Genomic DNA, 21,202 nt, shown 5'->3' with positions numbered 1-21,202 from the left:
ACGGAGGATGGTCGGTAGATCATAAGGTCATACCGATACCGTTGTCACAATTTGTTATACGTTTATCACACGTAATGGGTTCCTAATAGACTTCAGTGTCAGAGCAATATACATATTTGGGACAAGATGTAGAGCTTTCAAATTATCATATTCAGATACATAACCTATATAGCTAAGTCCTAAAAATTGTGTGGTTCCGATTACGCTCAATTTTAGAATAGGTGGGGTTGGTAGATTTTTTATTTTTTATTTTATTAAATATTTTTTTCATATGTGAGTGTCTAGTTCAGGTAGTTATGTGTTCCATTGTTTTCTATGTGGATTTTGTGTTATTGGTTTCTTCCCATCAGATGTACACTACAGCCATTACAGATTGGAAGAACAGTTTTGTACTGCTGTCAGTTTCCACATCCACTATTTCTCGCGAGACTTCACAACTTAAATTTTGCGATTTTATTAATTTTTTTCTTGAATACGTAAAAAAAAGTATAGGGTTGGCAGTGAAAAAATTAGATGGGTCCAGTAATTGGAACCAAACAATTGTTTTAGGCCTAACTATGGCCAGGGAACGCGTCTACGTCACGTTATCGCTATTTATTCTAACTTTTGTTCACAGTGTATCGACGATATATAATAAATGTTATTTTAACGTAACATTGGTTTTTGTACTTTTACCCCTAATACCGAATACCACATAGTTAAAGCCGAAACCTTGGCAAACTAAAATTACGAGCAGACGATTTTTTAGAACTCTTTTACTGATGATTTACAAAATAACACAAATTTTGTATTATGGTATATGGTGGGTTTACAATATAATTTATAAAGAAATGTATATGAACAAACTTACAGTGTGTGTGTGTGTGTGTGTGTGTGTGTGTGTGTGTGTGTGTGTGTGTGTGTGTGTGTGTGTGTGTGTGTGTGTGTGTCCGCTGTTACTCGGTCACGTGACTCCGGTCTAACATAAATTTCATCGAAAAGAATTTTAGTGCGTTTAATGAACAAAACCTAGAATATATTGGACGAGCGGGTGTTTGACATGAAATATCGTCGATAAAAATAGCGACAAGCAAATGGGTAGTAGATTTACATACACACATAGGGACACTAAGTTTTTCTTAGGTTGTTGTTTTTCTTGTCTACAGGCCAAATATAATCACGTTTTGACTTATTGAACATGGTGGGAAGCGCGTGTAGAGAATGACTAAGCGATTCAAGAATAAAAACAAAAGACTAAATTAAATGATTGAGTGGAGTTGGAGGCGCTTGCCATATAAATACAACATGGCTGCCTCCATAACCCAGACTTGGTTCTCTTGTACAATAACAACATTTCTAGCCATTTAGAGTTTGCACAGAACAAAGATGAATCGAGGCACAGGAGGTTGGCAAGGGAGGCCGGTTGGTGGTGTCCCTGGAAATTTTCCCAGGCCGACGATCAGCCAACTATCACAGTTTGGTGGTCTACAAAGACAAGGTTTTTCACAACCTGGTGGTGGTCAGGTAAGTTCAACATGGCCTGGAGATTTATAACCTGCATACAGACCCAACGCAACTGCAGTAACTGCAGTGATTTTCCGCTCCGTGTCCGTAACATGGAAACCCCGGAATCCGGAATAGAGAATCATTAATAATCATTTAATAATCATATTACACTCAGTCAACAACAGTACCATTACTACTATGTGATAATCCGTATTGAAAACAAAGCCGTCGTTTTCAGTAGCACGTTAATTTTTAGTTGTTCTTTTTTGTTTTGAGTGGTTTTTCGTTCTGGGGTTAGTTTTGAGTGGAAACTCAGGAACGATAAAATGTTTAAAAACAGTCAAAGATCAAAGTCAAAAACTAATGCTACAGTTATTGCAGCTAGGATATAATATTCAAACACGTGAATCTGTGTGAGATCTTTTCCTTCTATGTGATGTAGTTCTAGTAGTATGTCAGAACTGCAATAAACCGTGAACTATCTATTTGAAGAGCTCGATTTGTATGCTCGATTTTCATGATATATGAGATATTCTCATCAAACCCATATTTAAAGTGAGTGACAGATTTGTCACTTGACTTTAGATTGGAAATTGACATCAGGGACGTCCCTCTATAGCAGTTCTTAGTGAAGGATCAATGTGGGGCAGATAGTCACTACAATAATACTGCAGTTACACCAGCGTCTGAAGCGCAATCATATACCTTCAATAAATCGATGTTTGTTGTTTTGTATTTTTCAGTTTGGTAATCCAGCATGGACAGGACAACCCATTTTTCCAAATCTTCCCCAAACACCCGTTGGAAATATGCCATTTCAACAGACCATACAACCAGGTGTAAGTTTTCCACAAGGGCCAATTGGAAATGTACCCTTTCAACAAAACTTGAGGCCAGGACTGCTACCTACTCCAAGTATGTACAATCAGGGAGGCATGGTTCCTAGACTTCCATTTCCTGGAATTCCAATGCAGGGAAGTATTCCCATGCAGACACAGGTTTCCCATCCTACAGTAGCAGGTATCCAGTCGAGTGTGACAACAAAATCAGGAAGTAGTAGTAGTAGTAATCATTCATTGGGATCGCACAAAACAAGTAAAGCAGAGTCACATAGTCAACATTCTGTGACTAAAACTCATTCCCATCATCATCAGCACAGCAGAGGAAAAGAAGATAGAAGTGATGCATCACGTCAAGTTCATAGTAGCAGAAAGGATCATCATCATCATCACCACCACCACCATCACCAGCGTGGTCATCGCTCTCCAGTACACACACATAGAAAAGATGAAACAAGACATCATTCATCTGAACACAGACATCATGATGACGCTTCCCATCATCAAGAACATCACAGTCATCGCCGCTACAGAAAAACAGACAGCAGAGATGAGCGACGAGATGAAGAAAAGAGATCCTCACGGCAAAGTGATGGTGAAAGACACAGAAAACGAAATCTTCATGAGACTGGAGATAGGTAAAGTCAATTCAACTGAGTTTAAATGTTTTTAATGGTGTCATTCAAAAGACTGTCTGTGACTTAGAAGTGTGATTCATCACAGATAGGTCGGAAGTACAAATGGTCACAGATGGGAAAGACATCTGTCACAGATAGAAAGTTTAAATTTTGTGCAAATTGTAGTCCTAAGTAAGAGGTAATACAGTCTTTTGAAATACCACAGAGTTTCTAGTTTGGGCTATTATTTGACAACATATGAAATCCATTAAAACGTATCATTACATTTGTATTTGTTCTTATCCTCTGAATTGTAACGGTGTTTTAAAAGCAATTTCTATTAAGTGTCCACTTCTATGTCGTTTAGGATAACACTTCATATGTGTCTGAATGATGTGTTGTTTGTTAATCACTATTTTTGCTAAATTAGAGGAAGGAGGAAATGTGACATAGTTTCCCATAGAATCCTATCAGAATTTTGTTTCAGAACCATGTTGAAATGAATTTGGAACCCCAGTAGATTTTACCTACCTTAGCATAATAATGAGCTGTCAGTTTACCATTAGAACAGTAAGTCTTCATCCATATCACAGTCTAGCTTGTGTACAGTTCTAATATAAACATACATATCACACACACAAGGTAAGTCATTTCCAACTTTGACATTAAAAGCCCCACCATATATTCAAATATTTAAAATCAGCAAGGGGTTTGAAAAAAAGTGGAAAAATACACTTGTATGACACTCTTATTTCATTATCTATGTTCCAAAGGACCAGAGAAAGCAGACATAAAGAACACAGCAGTGATAGCCATGAACATAAGAAGAGAAAAAGACAACATGAATATGAGAGAAGGTAAGAAATTGGTAGATGAAATTATGACATAGTACCGTAGTTGTGCTATATATGGAGTCATGATGGTTTGAGTGGAAAGGCTGGAATCTACAAGTTGCTGGTTTCAGCCTCGCCACTTTTGTCTATTTCTAAATGGCAAGTTCTTGGCCAAGATTTGAACCACCATTGCCCCAGTTAACTCAGTTATATAAATGGGGACCCGGTATGACATAGGACAAAAATTAACCCTATTCAGTTCACTAGCTGCATAGATTGTATGTTCCCCAGGGAGTTGAGGAAGTTAAAAGGCCTGCTATACCCATTACTAGTCTACAATAGATGCTTAGTGTAGATATACTACATGCATGTGCAGTGTACATCATCAATATAATCATCCAACTATTGAAACTCAAATTTTGGTAATTGTTTTTTTTTTTTCATTCATAAAACCTCAAGATTTTATTACATATTTAGGCAAAAAAAGAAAAGAATTGTTTTTGGTCATTTTGTCTAGAGTGGTGTGATAATGTGAATTTCTTATTTTATCTAAATCTATTATTTATGACAGTTACTGTTCTTTTTATTTAGTACTTTAGAGCAAGTGTTTATGTGGGGCAGATGTCATTTGCTTGTTCATGATTGGCTCTGCAGTTGTCTTCAATGAAGTAGGGAGAGTTATTTTTGTGTTTCCCCAGATCTGCAGACTGCATGGGCTAGACAAACACAAACACAAAGACCAATGCAGAGGTATTTGAGTGATACAAATACTGACCAGAAACAGTTCTTATTTTTTGGCCGTGTCTGTTCTTTTGATAATTTTGTTGTCATTTCAGTAGTAGTGAGTCACCATCTTCAAGGAGATCAAGATGGAGCCACTTGGAAAAAGAGATACAAATGAAGACAGTAAGAAACCCATCTAGTTCATCTTCTGCATCCGTTGCCAAAGAAACAAAAGAAGCAGATGTGAAGAAGAAACCTCACTGGATTAGATGCACACCAATGGAGAACTATTACTCTAATGATCCCATGGATCAAAAGGTGAGTGAACTTTACTCTTTGTCCTGTTGGCAATATCCACAGCATATGATGGGGGGAGGGGAGGGTATTTTTTACAGGGGAATGTTGTCACTATATACAGCTCTCAAGAACTGTATTCTGATTTTCAATATTAAGGTATGAAAATATGGAGGTCCACCGTCCTCAGACCTTTCAAAGAATGTCCTGGTTCTGAAAATGGATTTTGGTTTAGTGTTTGATGGCACCATACTAGTCAAAATAACAGCCTGTTCTCTTCACAATACAAGAGTTAATTTTGGGGGTACTCCTGGAGTGATAAATGACTCAAGGAGTCAGGACCAATTAGTCAAAAAAAGCCCCTTAGGTGCTACTGGGCTAAAGTGACTCTGAAACAGACTGCGGACTGCCTTGGAAATTCTGTACAGTTTCACAGTACCATGGTATGACCATGCAATGTAGCACTGTCAGGTAGTCAAAACCTGAACAGAATCCATAACGTCATGTGGTGTGTGTCTTGCTGGGAGTAATCTCAACACGAACAATACAAATGAAACTAACTGTGGATCTACATGTAATTCTATGAACTGATAATTTAGCAGTCATTAGAAAGATATGATGTGATCATCACCATGATACATCTTATATCTTACAGCATGATTCTACTGTGGCTGGCACAAGTAATTTGAGAGATCTTTATTGTAAGATCAGACATGATCTTCTACAGAGAGGAGAGCGCTGTAAAGAAAATATTTGTGCTAAAATTCCAAACTACTCAGAACATAAATGTCACCACAAAGGTAAGATCTAAAAGTACTCTCAATGTAACATTTTTACAAATTATAGATAACATACTCAGCTTCTAATGATTACAGTCAATCTTATTTTTGTGGGTTTTTTTTCATATAAAGAGTATCATAGAATATTTTGCATGAAAATTTCCTTAAAGTTTAACTTGCAGTTTACAAAGTGTAATCTCCTTCCCTATACTTTTGGTTGGGAGACACCATGGAATGGAATTACGTTGCTAGGATCATCCAGGCCCCTTTCCTATACTGTTAGTGGGAAGACATGATGGAAAGGAATTTAGTAGAATTCTCCTTTCTTTCTATCCATTGGAATTGGAACACAGGGAGTATCCTTTACTCCTTCTGTACATTGTGAAGGTAAAACATTTAAATTGGTCTTAAATAAACCTGTATATACTATAGTTGTTACATAATTCAGTTTTGTTTTTTTAGTTGAAGTACATATTTCAGACAGTGAGAGTAGTTCTTCTGAGAGTGATGACTCGGAGTCTGATAATGAAGATAATTTGACTTTTGAACAAATGAATGAAATGAGACGAAAGAAAGCTCATCCATTGAGGCTACATCAGGAATTATGGTTCAATGAACCAGGAGAGGTAGGTTTGTTGGAATTTGACCTTGACTTTGACCCTCAAGACTTTGACCCTCTAGATAAATGCAAGGAGTCCTTTGATACAGCCAAAGTCAAAGTCAAAGCATAGCTTTACTTACACAAGAAATGAACATCACCACCTTTGAATGGATGCCAATGTAATGAATTGCGCTATTGCATTGTTGATTGACACCGATTAAATTAGCCAAGTCTGGACATGCAAAATTGATTGCCATAAATGTCCTGAAGACATGTTTCATTAAGAAGATCGGAATAAAAAATTCTGGATAAGGGAAACTTTTGAAAGAAAGCTAACATTTGTCTAGTCTAGTGGTTAAACCACTTACCTGGATGGAACCCAAGTTTAGATTGAAACAATTTTCCATGCTGTATAACTATAAGTAAGAAATATTGGAGTTTCAGTAGAATTGTCAGTTTAGTACTGAAATTATGACTGAAACAGGCAAGAACTCATTAACTACTTCGTGTTTGGGGCCCAGCGATGACTCCCATGATGACTGCAATGGGTAGGGGCAGTGCTCTACTGTATACTGCCACACAAGTTGTAGTATGCAGTGTGCCAGTGTTAAATCCACTGTAAAATCAGCAAAATCACCGTTACTCAGTTCTACACAACATTTCAAGTACAACAGTTTATGATTACATCAATTTTTTAAGCAACCTTGAATGAAACCAATCATACTTTTTGTGTACTGAATGCCAAACATGAACAGTTTGCTTACAAACTAAACTACACAGTGTAGGTGATGTAGCTAACACTTAGTATTTGTGTTCACCTGTAGATGAATGATGGACCATTATGTAAATGTAGCTACAGAGCTAAGCAGACTGGAATACGTCATAATATCTACCCTGGTGAAGAAAGTATAAGCCATTGTGATCCACTCACTAATAACATAGGGAGACTTTATCACTATAGAGTCACTGTTTCACCAGGTACAAACTTTCTGGTAAGTACCGGTACTTTGTAAATCCAAGTCAAAAATAATACTTAATGTGTTTGTAGGTAATTGGTGGAAATAGTAATAAAACTGTAGCAAAATGAGATAACCATCTCATGCTTTGACACAATAACCTTGTTGACTATTCCCTCTGAGGCAATAGCCTTGGGTTTTTAGGCCGAAGATCGACACGTTTGTCTTCTAAAATCATGAAGATACCTTAGTTATTGACGTAGAAGTTACTCACCTGTATTTTAGACTGGGCACAAACATTTTGTACTTGCATCATCGCCATGCATGTGCTCTTATGAGAAAGTCATGAACAGAATGCTCATTTAGGCGCACACATGAGGCCAAAATATCAAAACACGCTAGATGTTTGGCACATGATCAGAAATGACCAAATTCTCAATGAAAGTTGCTCTCACATGAGAAGAATCAGCACGAGGAAATTGTGTGAGTGAAAATTTGCTCAGCTGATTCCTCTAGTGTGCACCTGGCTTTAAATTAAAATTTGATAAAATGGTTTATTTGTTGTTGTTTTTCAGAGTGACCGACCAACCGTCATAGAATACGATGAACATGAGTACATATTTGAAGGATTCTCCATGTTTTCTCACTATCCACTGGATAATTTCCCAGAATGCAATGTGATTAGGTTCAACATAGAGTACAATGTACTTTTTCTCAAAGAACCCATACCTGAGGTATGCCAATCATTTTTTTATTTTTCATTCATTTTTTATTTCATCTTTATTTTGGACACTAAACTAAGAAATTGGCAATTCATGTATAGTGTTCAAATTGCCACATCACTTAGAAATTTAGGTACAGGGGAATCCAACTGCTGTCATCAAATACATCTCATTTAATTTCTGTCTGTGATTATGAGATACCCAGTAAAATAGCTCTTGAAATGTGGTGGTAGTTATTCATTTATTGTACCATTAACAAAAATACCAATTTGATAGTCAAACTGTATAGACATCAAGAATAGAACATTTTTTAACAGTGGAGCTGTGTGTCTGCATCACGTAGTGAACTAAAGACAAAAATCAGCATGGTATGAGTTTCCTTTAATAGTCAATGATGTCACTGATATTGTTATGGGTTTTTATTTGCAACGAGAGAAGTAAAATACATTAGTCATGAATTACATTCACACTGGTCATCTTTCTGATTTCACCCACAGAACTTTTGTGTTGAAGGTATTGATCACTTCTGTGATTTTCTGTTTGAAGAAATTCTAGAGTTGTACGACTTTGATCTGAAAGGTAGGTACATTTGACTTTGATGTGAAAGCATGCAAGTTCAACTCATCACAAGACATCAGTACCTCTCAATACTAGTACAATTTCTAAAGGAGAACTTCACTCCAGGAAGTAAAGACATTTTTGGATGATGATTTTACATCACCTACATTATGCGTGATCTCGGAGAAATACCAATTTGAAGTCATGCCACTTTTGGGGATATATTATACTTTGGGCAACATTGCCTCATGGGAGTCAGAAGAAATGCATATGTAATAGGTGAACAATGAATATTCATGGTATTATCACTGAAGATAATATGCATTTTTTATCTGCTAAAAGATAACAAAAGGTGTGTACCCAATAACAGTCATCTTACAATTTACTATATACAACTGACAAAGACACAACAGTACGTTGAAACATGACATTTACAGTTGTCATAAAAAAAAAAATCTAATTGAAATCTGTATAAATTGCCTTTCTAAAAATGTGGAATTGGCTAATAGATATCATTTTATGCCTCATTCCTTGAAGTCTATATGCGTCCAAAAGTTAATAAACTTTTATTGATAGTTAATCTTAAAAGTGCTGCCACACAATTTTGCTTTGTTTTGTGATCCTCAGATCCAAATGGATGTAGAAGGTATCATTTCATGCCTCGATTTGTACGAAGTTTGCCTGACAATGGAAAAGAAGTTTTGTCAATGCACCAAGTTTTACTGTACCTGCTGAGAAGCAACAGACCCTTGCTGGAAGACAGTGCCTTAGCAGACATGATACAAATGGATGAAATTGAATGGCAGAACATTGCAGAAGAAACGAAGAACATGATTGTCACATGTCCTGGCAAGGTAAGTTACATGATAGTAACATGTGCTGACAGGTATATCATATTGTCATATGTAAGAACAAGGTAAGTCACATGATTGTCAGGTCCTAGCAAAGTGAGTCACATGATTGTCACATGTCCTGGAAAGTAAGTCACATGATTGTAATGTGCTGTCGGGTAAATCATATTGTCATATGTAAGGACAAGGTAAGTCACATGATTGTCAAGTCCTAGCAAAGTGAGTCACATGATTTTCACATGTCCTGGAAAGTAAGTCACATGATTGTAACGTGCTGACAGGTATATCATATTGTCATATGTAAGGACAAGGTAAGTCACATGATTGTCAAGTCCTAGCAAAGCGAGTCACATGATTGTCACATGTCATAAATTGGCTGTCGCATCATAACCATAAAAATTGTGTTTATTCATATTTCCTAAAACCTACTTTTGATAGTAATAAACATAATACTGGTATTCTAATTTCAGAAACCATCATCATTGCGTATTGATCAACTGGACAGAGAACAGAATAGTAATGATGTCATCAACTACCCTGTCATTGTACATTTCGGTATTCGACCAGCACAACTCAGTTATGCAGGGGATCCTGGGTAAGTATTCAATATGATGTCATTAGACCTGCACAACTCAGTTATGCAGGGGATCCTGGGTAAGTATTCAATACGATGTCATTAGACCAGCACAACTCAGTTATGCAGGGGATCCTGGGTAAGTATTCAATATGATGTCATTAGACCAGCACAACTCAGTTATGCAGGGGATCCTGGGTAAGTATTCAATATGATGTCATTAGACCAGCACAACTCAGTTATGCAGGGGATCCTGGGTAAGTATTCAATACGATGTCATTAGACCAGCACAACTTAGTTATGCAAGGGATCCTGGGTAAGTATTCAATATGATGTCATTAGACCAGCACAACTTTGTTATGCAGGGGATCCCGGGTAAGTATTCAATATGATGTCATTAGACCAGCACAACTTAGTTATGCAGGGAATCCTGGGTAAGTATTCAATATGATGTCATTAGACCAGCACAACTTAGTTATGCAAGGGATCCTGGGTAAGTATTCAATATGATGTCATTAGACCAGCACAACTTTGTTATGCAGGGGATCCCGGGTAAGTATTCAATATGATGTCATTAGACCAGCACAACTTAGTTATGCAGGGAATCCTGGGTAAGTATTCAATATGATGTCGTTAGACCAGCACAACTTAGTTATGCAGGGGATCCTGGGTAAGTATTCAATATGATGTCATTAGACCAGCACAACTTACCGATAGTTATGCTGGGTAAGTATTCAATATGATGTCGTTAGACCATCACAACTTATTTTAGTTCTGCTGGGGATCCTGGGTAAGTAATTGTTGGTTCACCCCTGACACAATAACAGATGTTTTTCCAAAAGCGTTCTGTTTCATCCATTAAACTGTCACAGAGTCATAAGATAACTATCACACATCAGAAACTATTCAACCAATTATTGAAATTGGTGGTATAATTCACAGATATCAGAAACTATTCAAGGCCTATCTAAAGATGAGGCACTTGTTAGCAAACAGACCTAAAGTGACTCATGAAGACAGACTCAAACTGCAAGAAAAAGAAGACCAGTTACAGAAGTTAAGAAGTCGAGGAAGTATGAAGAGAGAAGTTACTGTGGAATTAAGTAGTGAAGGAATGCTAAAGACTGGTATACGATCCGATGTCTGTCAGGTAAGTTGTCATGGTGATAACTAACGTTGTATTGATAATCTTGTAAACATCATTAGACAGTATGCATTTTGCAAAATGTATTGTACTGTATGGCTATATTAACGCAAGTGCCCAGTGAGAATACACCCCCTTTCTAAAAAAGAGTTTATATTCTCCAAAAAAGGGAAAGTGACAATTTGAGATTTAGTGTTCAGTTTTACTTATGCAACCATAGTAAACATATATGATATCATTATTTTATTTTTTTTTAAAGTGAGCATGAAAAAAGTGCAAAAAATGAAATATGAAAAAAAAATACAAGGAAATTATGGAAGGTTAACTTAACTGGTCAAAATGTATCGTGTAAATATGTAAGAAGAAAAAGTCATCTGGCCATACCATCATGGTATACATTCTAGTCTTAGGCCTAATACTATATAATTGTATGATATGTTGTCTAAATGTCAAGAATTAACCATGTTTTATTTCTTCATTTTCAGCATGCTATGATGTTGCCGGTCTTAGTTCAACATCTCCGATACTTTGCATGTCTGCATACCTTAGATGCAAAGTTACAGTATACTTTCAAAGACAGAGCACTCTTTAAGGTGGGTGCCACTATTATATAATATGTTGTACTTTGTTATGTCTTGTGCTTTCAAAGATGTCCTTCTGTAAGACAAGTGACATCATTATACAATATCTCGTATATTATACAATACATTTTTAAAGACTGCACCCTCTTTAAGGTGGGTACTATTATAAATACCAACTGTACTGTACTTTGGTTGTACTATCAGAAATGATCATATCAGAAGTATCTAACTTTTTTCCATTGTATAATATATTGATATCTACCAACGGCATTCAACAGTACAATGCTATGCGAGTGCCAGTGTGGGTACTCAGTGGTATTCACACTCGTGCTTGCAGTGTTTTCTGCTGTACTTTCACTCACTATACTCTTGAAAGTACTGCCACAGAGAACGCTGCAAGCACTTGTGCAAATACCCCGAGTATGCCACACTGGCACTTGCACATCATGGGGGTCTGTCATAGTATTCCACAGTACAGATACAACAAAGTACTACTTTGTCTGTCTTGTGATTGGCGTATATCATTTGGTTGTAACAAAGCAAATAGCCATAGACATTTCTGACCTAAATGAACACAGCGAGCAAGAAGTTGGCTTAGAATCGTGTTATGGTCTTACTATCTCAAGCTATCCAAATCAAAAAATCATGTTTGTTGGTTGGGATAGCTTGAAATCATAAGACCACAACAAGTCTAGTGTGGTAAGAAAGAGTGTCCCCTATTTAGTGCTAAGGATGTAATGCACCCCCCCCCCCCCCCACACACACACACTCACACACACACCCACACTCACACACACACTCACACACACACACACACACACACACACACACACACACACACACACACACACACACACACACACACACACACACACACACACACACACACACTAGAACCTGGGAATTGGTAGTTTCTAACATATAGTTTGTTGCCATGCTCTAGACGAAGTTTGAAATTACTATATGTGATATAACAGTCATAAATATTGTGTGGTCTTTTTGTAGCTTGCCATGACCCATCCATCCCATCATCTCAACTTTGGAATGAATCCAGACCATGTCAGGAATTCTATGTCAAATTGTGGTATTAGACAACCAGAGTATGGAGACAGGAGGATTCATCATGAACACACTCGCAAGAAAGGTATTATCATAAACCACTGAATGACCAATCATTTTGAATGTCTTACCTAGATAAACTCAGACTGACCAATCATTTTGAATATCTTATGTTGAGAGCTAATGACTGACCAATCACTTTGAAGGTCTTAATGTTGAAAAATACTACATCACCAATCATTGGAGATGTCTTATATTGAGACATCGTGATTGACCAATCATTTTGAGGGTCTTATATTGAGATATCTTGACTGACCAATCATTTTGAGTATCACACATTGAGAAATAAGATTGAAGTATTGACCAAAGACAAAGTCATGTATCTCAATCCTACAGTACTACACTTATATCTCACTAAATGTTGCAATTGAATATTATTTGTTTGTCAGGTATCAACACTCTTATCAATATCATGTCTCGAATGGCAAGTGATGATGAAATCAAATCAAGAATACAACATAATGAAAGACTGGAATTCTTAGGTGATGCAGTCTTAGAGTTTGTCACCAGGTGAGAATGGCATTGTTAACTTTTTACCTGGTATTTGGAACGTTCTGTTTGAATGCGTACTGTTCTCAGCTGTGGTCATTGTACAGTAAAAAGTGTCTGAATAATCTTAGAGTTGGTTTCAACAAAGCTTTCCCAATTCTAATGGGTTGCTCACAAGACTGTAGTGCAAACTCAATGTTTGTTCAACGTACAAACCTCACTTTTGGGCCGCTTAGACAGAAGCTAGTGTACAATTTCTGTGAAGGTTTGAGAATCAGTAGCAATGGTCTTATTTTAACCCTACAAAATTCTGATACAATCCTCTGCTCGAGATTTACTGTAACTCTACTTTTAAATGCTTGTAACTATTTTCATGTGTAGTATTGTTAGCCTGTCTTTTTTGAGATCTGCTAGTTAAAAAAAATTCTGTTTTGTGTACATATTTATTTTATTTTTTCCTGTCTGTTTAATCTATGGAATGTATTGAGCATTGTTGCATTCTTTCGTTTTTTGCTGAAACAAAGTTTAACAAAGATAATAAGATAATTTTCTATCTTTTCCTACTTTCTACAGCACTCACCTATACTATCTATTTCCACTCATTGAGGAGGGAGGACTTGCAACTTATAGAATGGCCCTGGTGCAAAATCAATACCTGGCTGTTCTAGCTAAGGTCAGTACAAATATACAGATATTCAAAAAAAAAAATGAATGTACATACAGCCTGGATCTTTTCAGAAATCTTTTTTTTTTTTAAATACACCTTTATAACCCAAAGTGAAGTCATTCTCATTTGAGATGGGTGACCTTTGACTTGTGACTTAAGGTGTCACCACAGGGAATTGGGTTTGTGTTGCTTACACTACTGGCTCGATCGTTCAGTAAAAGTGTACAGTCTCACTTTTATTTTTAAAGTATCTTCTGAGTTTACAGACTTGAAGCAAGTCGAGTATTCAAAATAATCCTACACCATTTTCCCCCCACCCACCTAATTTCACACTTTTTCTTTTCAAAAGAAACTTGATTTAGACCACTACATGTTGTATGCCCATGGTCCTGACCTTTGCCACACAGCTGACCTTCGACACGCCATGGCCAACTGCTTTGAAGCCCTCATGGGGGCGCTGTACATAGAAGCAGGATTGGACAAAGTTAGGGATATATTCTGCAACTTGTTATTTAATGAAGAGGAAATGAGAAAAATCTGGATGAATCATCCTAAACATCCACTCCAGGTATTTATGCCACACAAAAACTAAGTTGTACATGTTTGAACAAAAAATATTGGATTTATACCCTTGTCGTTGTATGTCAACACAACACATGTGTATATCATTTGTTCCTTGGTGCTTGAAATGCGAGTAAAAACATTCAAAGACGCCACTATTCTTCTCGATTTTTCGAAAGATTATGCTTGAACAGATGTAATATTGTAGTATTTCCAAACGTCTTTTTAGATTACTAGAATTGGTTTCCAATTTTGTCTCAACATTTGCTACAAAAGTGACATTGTTGAAGTTACACTACAACTTAGAGATAATATCAGCACTAAATACCAGGGTGCACCATAGACCCGCCACCGTGGAGGGTCTGTGGGTGCACACACTTAGTAGATGCCTTGTCTGGAAGTACTAGTCAAATATATTTTTGAATGATATGGCCATGTAACATCATTTGATATACAGTATGTTTTCAGTGATGCTAAATCCTTATCTTTTGTATCCTAGCTACAAGAACCTGATGGAGACAGACATCTCATAGAATCATCGCCTGTACTCAAGGTAGGCTTGTTTCCATGGTAACCTTCAGTGTCAACCTTTCACCTCTTTCGGTCACTATTCAATCTCGACCTTTCACCTCTTTAGGTCACTATTCAATCTCGACCTTTCACCTCTTTAGGTCACAGTTCAATCTTGAACTTACACCTCTTTAGGTCACAAATATAATCTTACCCCTATAAGAAGTGAATTAATACCTTTCATGTTGCTTTCAACTTTGCAGAAGTTGACCCAGTTTGAAGAATCAACAGGAATTGAGTTCAACCATATACGTTTACTAGCAAGATCATTTACACAGAGGACTGTTGGATTTACAAATTTAACACTGTAAGTCAGTTAGATCATTTAAAATCGGTGTAAGTTAGCAAGGTCATTTATACAAAGGAGTGTTGGAGTTACATATATTTAACATTGTAAGTTAGTTAGATCATTTATACAATGGAGTGTTGGATTTACATATATTTAACTCTGAGTTTTATCTTGGACGTAGATTTACAAATTTAAATATGTAAGTTTTTGGTTCTATGACCAACATTTACCTTCTGAAGTTTCAAATTACTTATGAAAATGAGATCAGAATTATTTCTCACAATCTTCCAGTGTCAAATGATACCAGTTACATAAATGGTCATAAATGAATGACAACAGGGCCCTGGTGGAAATCAGCTAAGGTTGTTTTCTGACTACTGCTACTGCTACTGCTACTACTACTACTACACTGTTCATTACTTGTTATCTTTCAGAGGCCATAACCAACGATTGGAATTCCTAGGTGATTCTGCCATGCAACTAGTAGCCTCTGAATATCTATTCAAACACTTCCCAGACCATCATGAAGGTCATCTTTCAGTAAGTAAATCTTTACCATGTACCAACTTATTTTATTTGACACGTCAGTAATTTATGATACAGTGAAGTAGTTATGAAGTGGGTAGGTATGGGTACCTCAAAGTGAAAAGATGTCTTAAAGTATGTCAAAAATTATAGAAATTAATGTATGCATGTGTTGTGTTGTGTTGTATTGTATTGTGTTGTGTTGTGTTTTGTTGTGTTGTGTTGTGTTGTGTTGTGTTGTGTTGTGTTGTGTTGTGTTGTGTTGTGCTGTGTTGTGCTGTGTTGTGCTGTGCTGTGCTGTGCTGTGCTGTGCTGTGCTGTGTTGTGTTGTTTTGTGCTGTGCTGTGTTGTGTTGTGTTGTGTTGTGTTGTGTTGTGTTGTGTTGTGTTGTGCTGTGCTGTGTTGTGTTGTGTTGTGTTGTGTTGGGTTGGGTTGTATTGCATTGGTTGCAGCGTAGACCCTATGGTTGCAATGCATTGCGTAATTTGCGTTGTGTTGCGTTGCATTGTGTTGTGTTGTGTTATGCTGTGTTTTGGTGTATGTGTGACCATGAACACATCCAAGACATAACTGATTGATCATTCTATCAATTCCCAAGATTTTTAGAATTCCAGACTTACGACACTTGGCATGTACAACTACAAAACTGATCTTTGTTGTATCATTTTATTTTGCAGCTATTGAGAAGTTCTCTGGTCAACAATAGAACTCAGGCCACTGTATCCCAAGACCTAGGAATGGAAGAATACATTATCAATTTCAACAGAAACAGAGAAAAGGAAAAACCTGCACTTCGAGTGAAAGTTCTAGCTGATTTGTTGGAGGGTAAGTTTTCTCAAATTTCTATCCACAGAATATTGATACTATGAAATGTGTCAGAATGGAATTTTAAACTATTTATGTTACATAAACTTGAATATACATGCTACCTTTTACATTGCTATCAATTTTGAAGGATAAGTCCAACTAAAGAAGCCCCATTGCTCTTGATCATTTTTGGTATTTCCTGCAAGGGTTTATGGGAAAACCTGGTGATGAAGGTCCGACTAAAGAAGCCCTATTGGAAAACCTCTGGTGATGACATCATGAATATCCTAATCTTTTGGTCTTGACATATTAAGACATATCAAAAAATGTTAAGGAAATTCCTACTATGCAATTAAATATGCAGATTAGATGAGAATTTAGATTCGACACAGCAAAAGTTTGACCCTTATTGTGAGTTACACTTCTGTCATTATTTTCGACAGGTGGTGTCGAATGTAATTGCCTGTTGAAAATATTATTAGTTGCAGCAAATTTGTCATGTACCTAATCTAATAATTAGATTTGACACATGAGAAGTTCGATATTCATCCCAGGCCTAAGAGTCTTAGAGTAGTAACAGTACTTTACTAAATGTCAGAATGTTTGTCTCTCAGCATTTCTAGGTGCTCTCTATGTTGATAGAGATATTGAACGGGTCAGAGTTTTCTGTGAAGTCTGTTTCTTCCCAAGGCTTACAGTAAGTAACACAATGTGTGTGTATGTGATAGCCTTACATTGGTAACTGTAGTAGTCAATGCAGTGTCTCAATTGTTTATCTGTTGATATTTCTTTAGTATGTATAGGTCAAAGATAAACTTTTTTCAGTGAATAAAGTGAAAAACTAATGAAACATGATTTATTTTGGAGAGTGATAAGATCAGAACCTCACTGAATGATGTCTGAGTACTTTATACATTATACCATGCTCAAGCCAAGTTATTGTCTCTGAACAGAAAATATGGATTATATACTCTGGTTATTCTATGTCATGACAACCCGTGTCTACATCACTGGTTCTGCATGCTCAGAATATGAGTCAATTTGCCATTATTTTTCCCAATTTTTCATAAATTATGCTAGAAGAGGGATAATTGTGTTATTTTCCAATATCTTTCTTCACTCAGCAGGAAAATACTTGTGACCTAAGGGTTTTGTCACTTCTCATCTAGCAACTTGCATATACAAGACCCCTTAGGTCACTCATATTTCCTTTGCTGAGCAAAGACTCCATAATAAATGTCTATACCCCAAAGGTCAGCTTACTTTTTTATATCTTGACCTTTCACTTTTGACCTATTCAAGGTCAAATAGCAAATTTCGTCAATAAATTATGAAGCTTTGTATCTATAAAGACACCATTCAAATTTGCATAATAAGGTTGCCATAAAACACACAAGTTGGGGAGTATGTCTTCGATTTAGTGCTTGTTAAACAACTTTTCGAGAAAACAACAACAAAATGATACAATTTATATTATTATCGATTCCTGCCTACCTGATTTATTATATGTTTTGCATTTTCAGGATTTCATTATGAACCAAGACTGGAATGATCCCAAATCTCAACTACAACAATGTTGTCTAACACTACGTACTGAGGGAAAAGAACCAGATATTCCAATATATAAGTAAGACTGTATATAATTCATCTCTTTTCTCAAAGTAACAAAACCCCCTATCAGCTATTTCAGTAATTTGATAAGTAGAGTCTCTGGCTTAAGATCAGTAAGTTTCCAATTTTTGAGCCTTGCTGCTGTCATTTGTTGCCAAATGGTCAAAGTCCTTAGCGAAGATTTGAACCATGTTCACACCCCAGACAACCCAGTAATATAAACAGGGAGTTGGTAGGGCACAGGTTGCCACTCCATGTAAAGTTAAATTATATATTTGTTGTGTTTGAGGTAAGGTTTGGCTAGTTTTATCATTTACTTCACATGAGTGTAGAGTAACTACAGCACATCAGTTACTAGTCAATATTCTTTCAAGATATTTTAGGTTGTATCCCTTGTACTGGTAGAAGTACCTTCAAGAAAGAAATGTGTTACTATGGTTACAACATAATGGCATTAGAAAAAATGTGTTACCATGGTTACAAATTAAAGGCATTAGAAAACAATGTGTCACCACTTAGTGCAAGGCATTAGAAGAAATATATTACTATGGTTACAACATAACAGCCATAGAAAAAATGTGTTACCATGGTTACAAATTAAAGGCATTAGAAAACAATTTGTTACAACTTAATGCAAGGCATTAGAAGAAATGTGTTACTATGGTTACAACATGTGTTACCATGGTTACAAATTAAAGGTATTAGAAAACAATGTGTTACCACTTAATGCAAGGCATTAGAAGAAATATATTACTATGGTTACAATATAATGGCCATGGAAAGACCCTGACTGTAAATTGACTCTGTTGTATATTTTGTACAGGATTGTTAACCAGATTGGTCCATCACACCTTAGGAAGTATACTGTAGCTGTCTACTTTAAGAATGAAAGATTGGCAAGTGGATCTTGGTCAAGGTAGGTGCTCTGTGGTTATTGTTGACTTGATAAAGAGATCTCCATTTTCAGTAGTATAAAAGACAGCATAGCTGACATTGAAACTATGATGTATATATTAGATGCTGATGAATACTTAACTATGTTTTATCATAAACTTAGAGTCACATGACCTCTTATTGCTGTAGGTCATGTGACCTTGTATTGTTATGGGTCACATGACCTGGTATGGATATATAAGATAAGATAATAGTAATACTTTACTAAAGCACTAAAATAGTCATAATAATGTCTGCTGTTAAAGACATACAATAACAGTGATAAAAACAAAGACACAACCTGCAGACTAACAAGGAAAACATACGATGACCTTGCTACGGGTCACATGAGCTGGTATGGGTATGAGTCACATGACCTTACATTGACTTTTGACCTAAGAATGACAAATATGAAGAAAAGTTTGATTTGACTTTTTGTATTGCAGTGTTCAGCAAGCTGAAATGAATGCTGCTAAGAATGCCCTGGATAACTGTAAGTATAACACACTGTATGTACCAGTAATATACCCACACTGTTACAGATCACACGAGAAAACGTAAGAATAGAAAACAAATTAAGTGAGACTACCTTCATAACATCCAATTAAATAATGCTAATGCCAAAGCATGCCCTTGTATGATATTACAATTGTCTTCTGGCATTATAAGAACAGTTGATTGCATAGTAGACATTTTTGTATGTAAAATAGATAATGTTATCAGATCATTTTTAAGGTGCATCTTCATACCAGGTTTGAGCTCAGTCAATTGCAAGTGATGGTTAAATGCTTCAGTAAATAAAATGCTATGAACACCTTGTAAATGTGCAATAATTATGCAAAAACAAACAAACAAAAAAACATATAATCTCAGCTTGTGCTCCTTAAGCATTGGTATTTTAAAACATTTGATGTTTCTGGTTTGTGTTTTAGATCAATTTCCTCAGCTGAAACATCAGAAGAAGTTCATAGAACACAAGTATAAGAAGCCCAAACAGAAAGATGAAGAAGACAAGGAATGAATGTAGTGTTGTGTCATCAAAGTGTGTGTACATCATGTGTCATCAAAATGTGTGTACATCATGTAGTGTCATCAAAGTGTGTGTACATCATGTGTCATCAAAGTGTGTACATCATGTGTCATCAAAGTGTGTGTACATCATGTGTCATTAAAGTGTGTGTACATCATGTTTTTGTCATCAAAGTGTGTGTACATCATGTTGTGTCATCAAAGTGTGTGTGACTGTCATCAAAGTGTGTGTACATCACATTGTGTCAGCAAAGTGTGTGTGACTGTATACATCATGTTGTGTCTTCAAAGTGTGTACATCACGTCTTCAAAGTGTGTGTACATCACGTTTTCAGCTCAGTGTATACATCACTTTGTGTCTTCAAAGTGTATGTAGATAGTAATGGTGTGTCATTAATGCATGTGTATAAGTTGAGTTTTGTCATCAAAGTGTGTGTGTGTGTTATATGTGCATGTGTGTAGGTGTGTAGGTGTGTGTGTGCGTGTGTGTGATCAAAGTGTATACATCATTGTGTCATCAAAATATGTGTAAACAGTTGAGTTGTGTCATCAAAATGCAGGTAAATAGTTGTTGTATCATCAAAACATGTATAAATGTCAACACTTCATCCTGAATGGTCTTTTGTAAACCTGAAATGTGGTTGAAGTATTAGATTTCAAAATCTAACTTCTGAGCCAGAATGGTGTATATTTATTATACTCATATCTAAGGAATCATTTTTGTGAGGTGGTTATGCAATGTGTGAAGTTTTGAAATGTAAGTAAATTTTTACAAAATCAGCTTGAATTGTCAACTAATTTTGATCTCAGTGTGCTTTTCAAGGAGTTACGTGTAAGTTACAACTCTTAATTTAAAATGAAACATTTTGTAACACAATAAGAGCAAAAACAAGTTATAGAAAATAGTCAAGTTTTGTAAGAGTCTCTAAATTGACAAAATGGGCAAAAAAGTACTCAATGTACACTTTGTAGAAAATGGCAAACTGAGTGTGAAACTGTGCGGGAAAGTTTACATACACACCCTTACATACCTCAGGTTTGATCA

The 21,202-nt window shown here is 36.2% G+C and overlaps 1 protein-coding gene across 1 annotated transcript; it reads left to right on the top strand.

Moving 5' to 3' along the window:
• The first annotated feature begins 1,328 nt into the window (after window positions 1-1,328).
• LOC144441331 (ribonuclease 3-like) lies at window positions 1,329-20,272 on the top strand. Its single transcript, XM_078130887.1, has 27 exons — window positions 1,329-1,503; window positions 2,229-2,322; window positions 2,383-2,962; window positions 3,715-3,798; window positions 4,614-4,815; window positions 5,447-5,591; window positions 6,033-6,196; window positions 6,996-7,163; window positions 7,703-7,861; window positions 8,347-8,428; window positions 9,035-9,261; window positions 9,729-9,853; window positions 10,775-10,982; window positions 11,462-11,569; window positions 12,563-12,701; window positions 13,066-13,186; window positions 13,739-13,838; window positions 14,182-14,400; window positions 14,893-14,946; window positions 15,167-15,270; window positions 15,687-15,792; window positions 16,455-16,602; window positions 17,199-17,281; window positions 18,108-18,211; window positions 19,019-19,111; window positions 19,575-19,621; window positions 20,061-20,272. Exons 1-27 carry the CDS (start codon window positions 1,366-1,368, stop codon window positions 20,147-20,149), a joined length of 3,891 nt encoding a protein of 1,296 aa, XP_077987013.1. The 5' UTR covers window positions 1,329-1,365; the 3' UTR covers window positions 20,150-20,272.
• Window positions 20,273-21,202: the final 930 nt, after the last annotated feature.

Source organism: Glandiceps talaboti, chromosome 10 (assembly GCF_964340395.1).
Source record: "Glandiceps talaboti chromosome 10, keGlaTala1.1, whole genome shotgun sequence".
NCBI lineage: Eukaryota > Metazoa > Hemichordata > Enteropneusta > Spengelidae > Glandiceps > Glandiceps talaboti.
The sequence above is the reverse complement of the archived record's forward strand: the minus strand, read 5'-3'. Positions and strand labels throughout refer to the sequence as shown.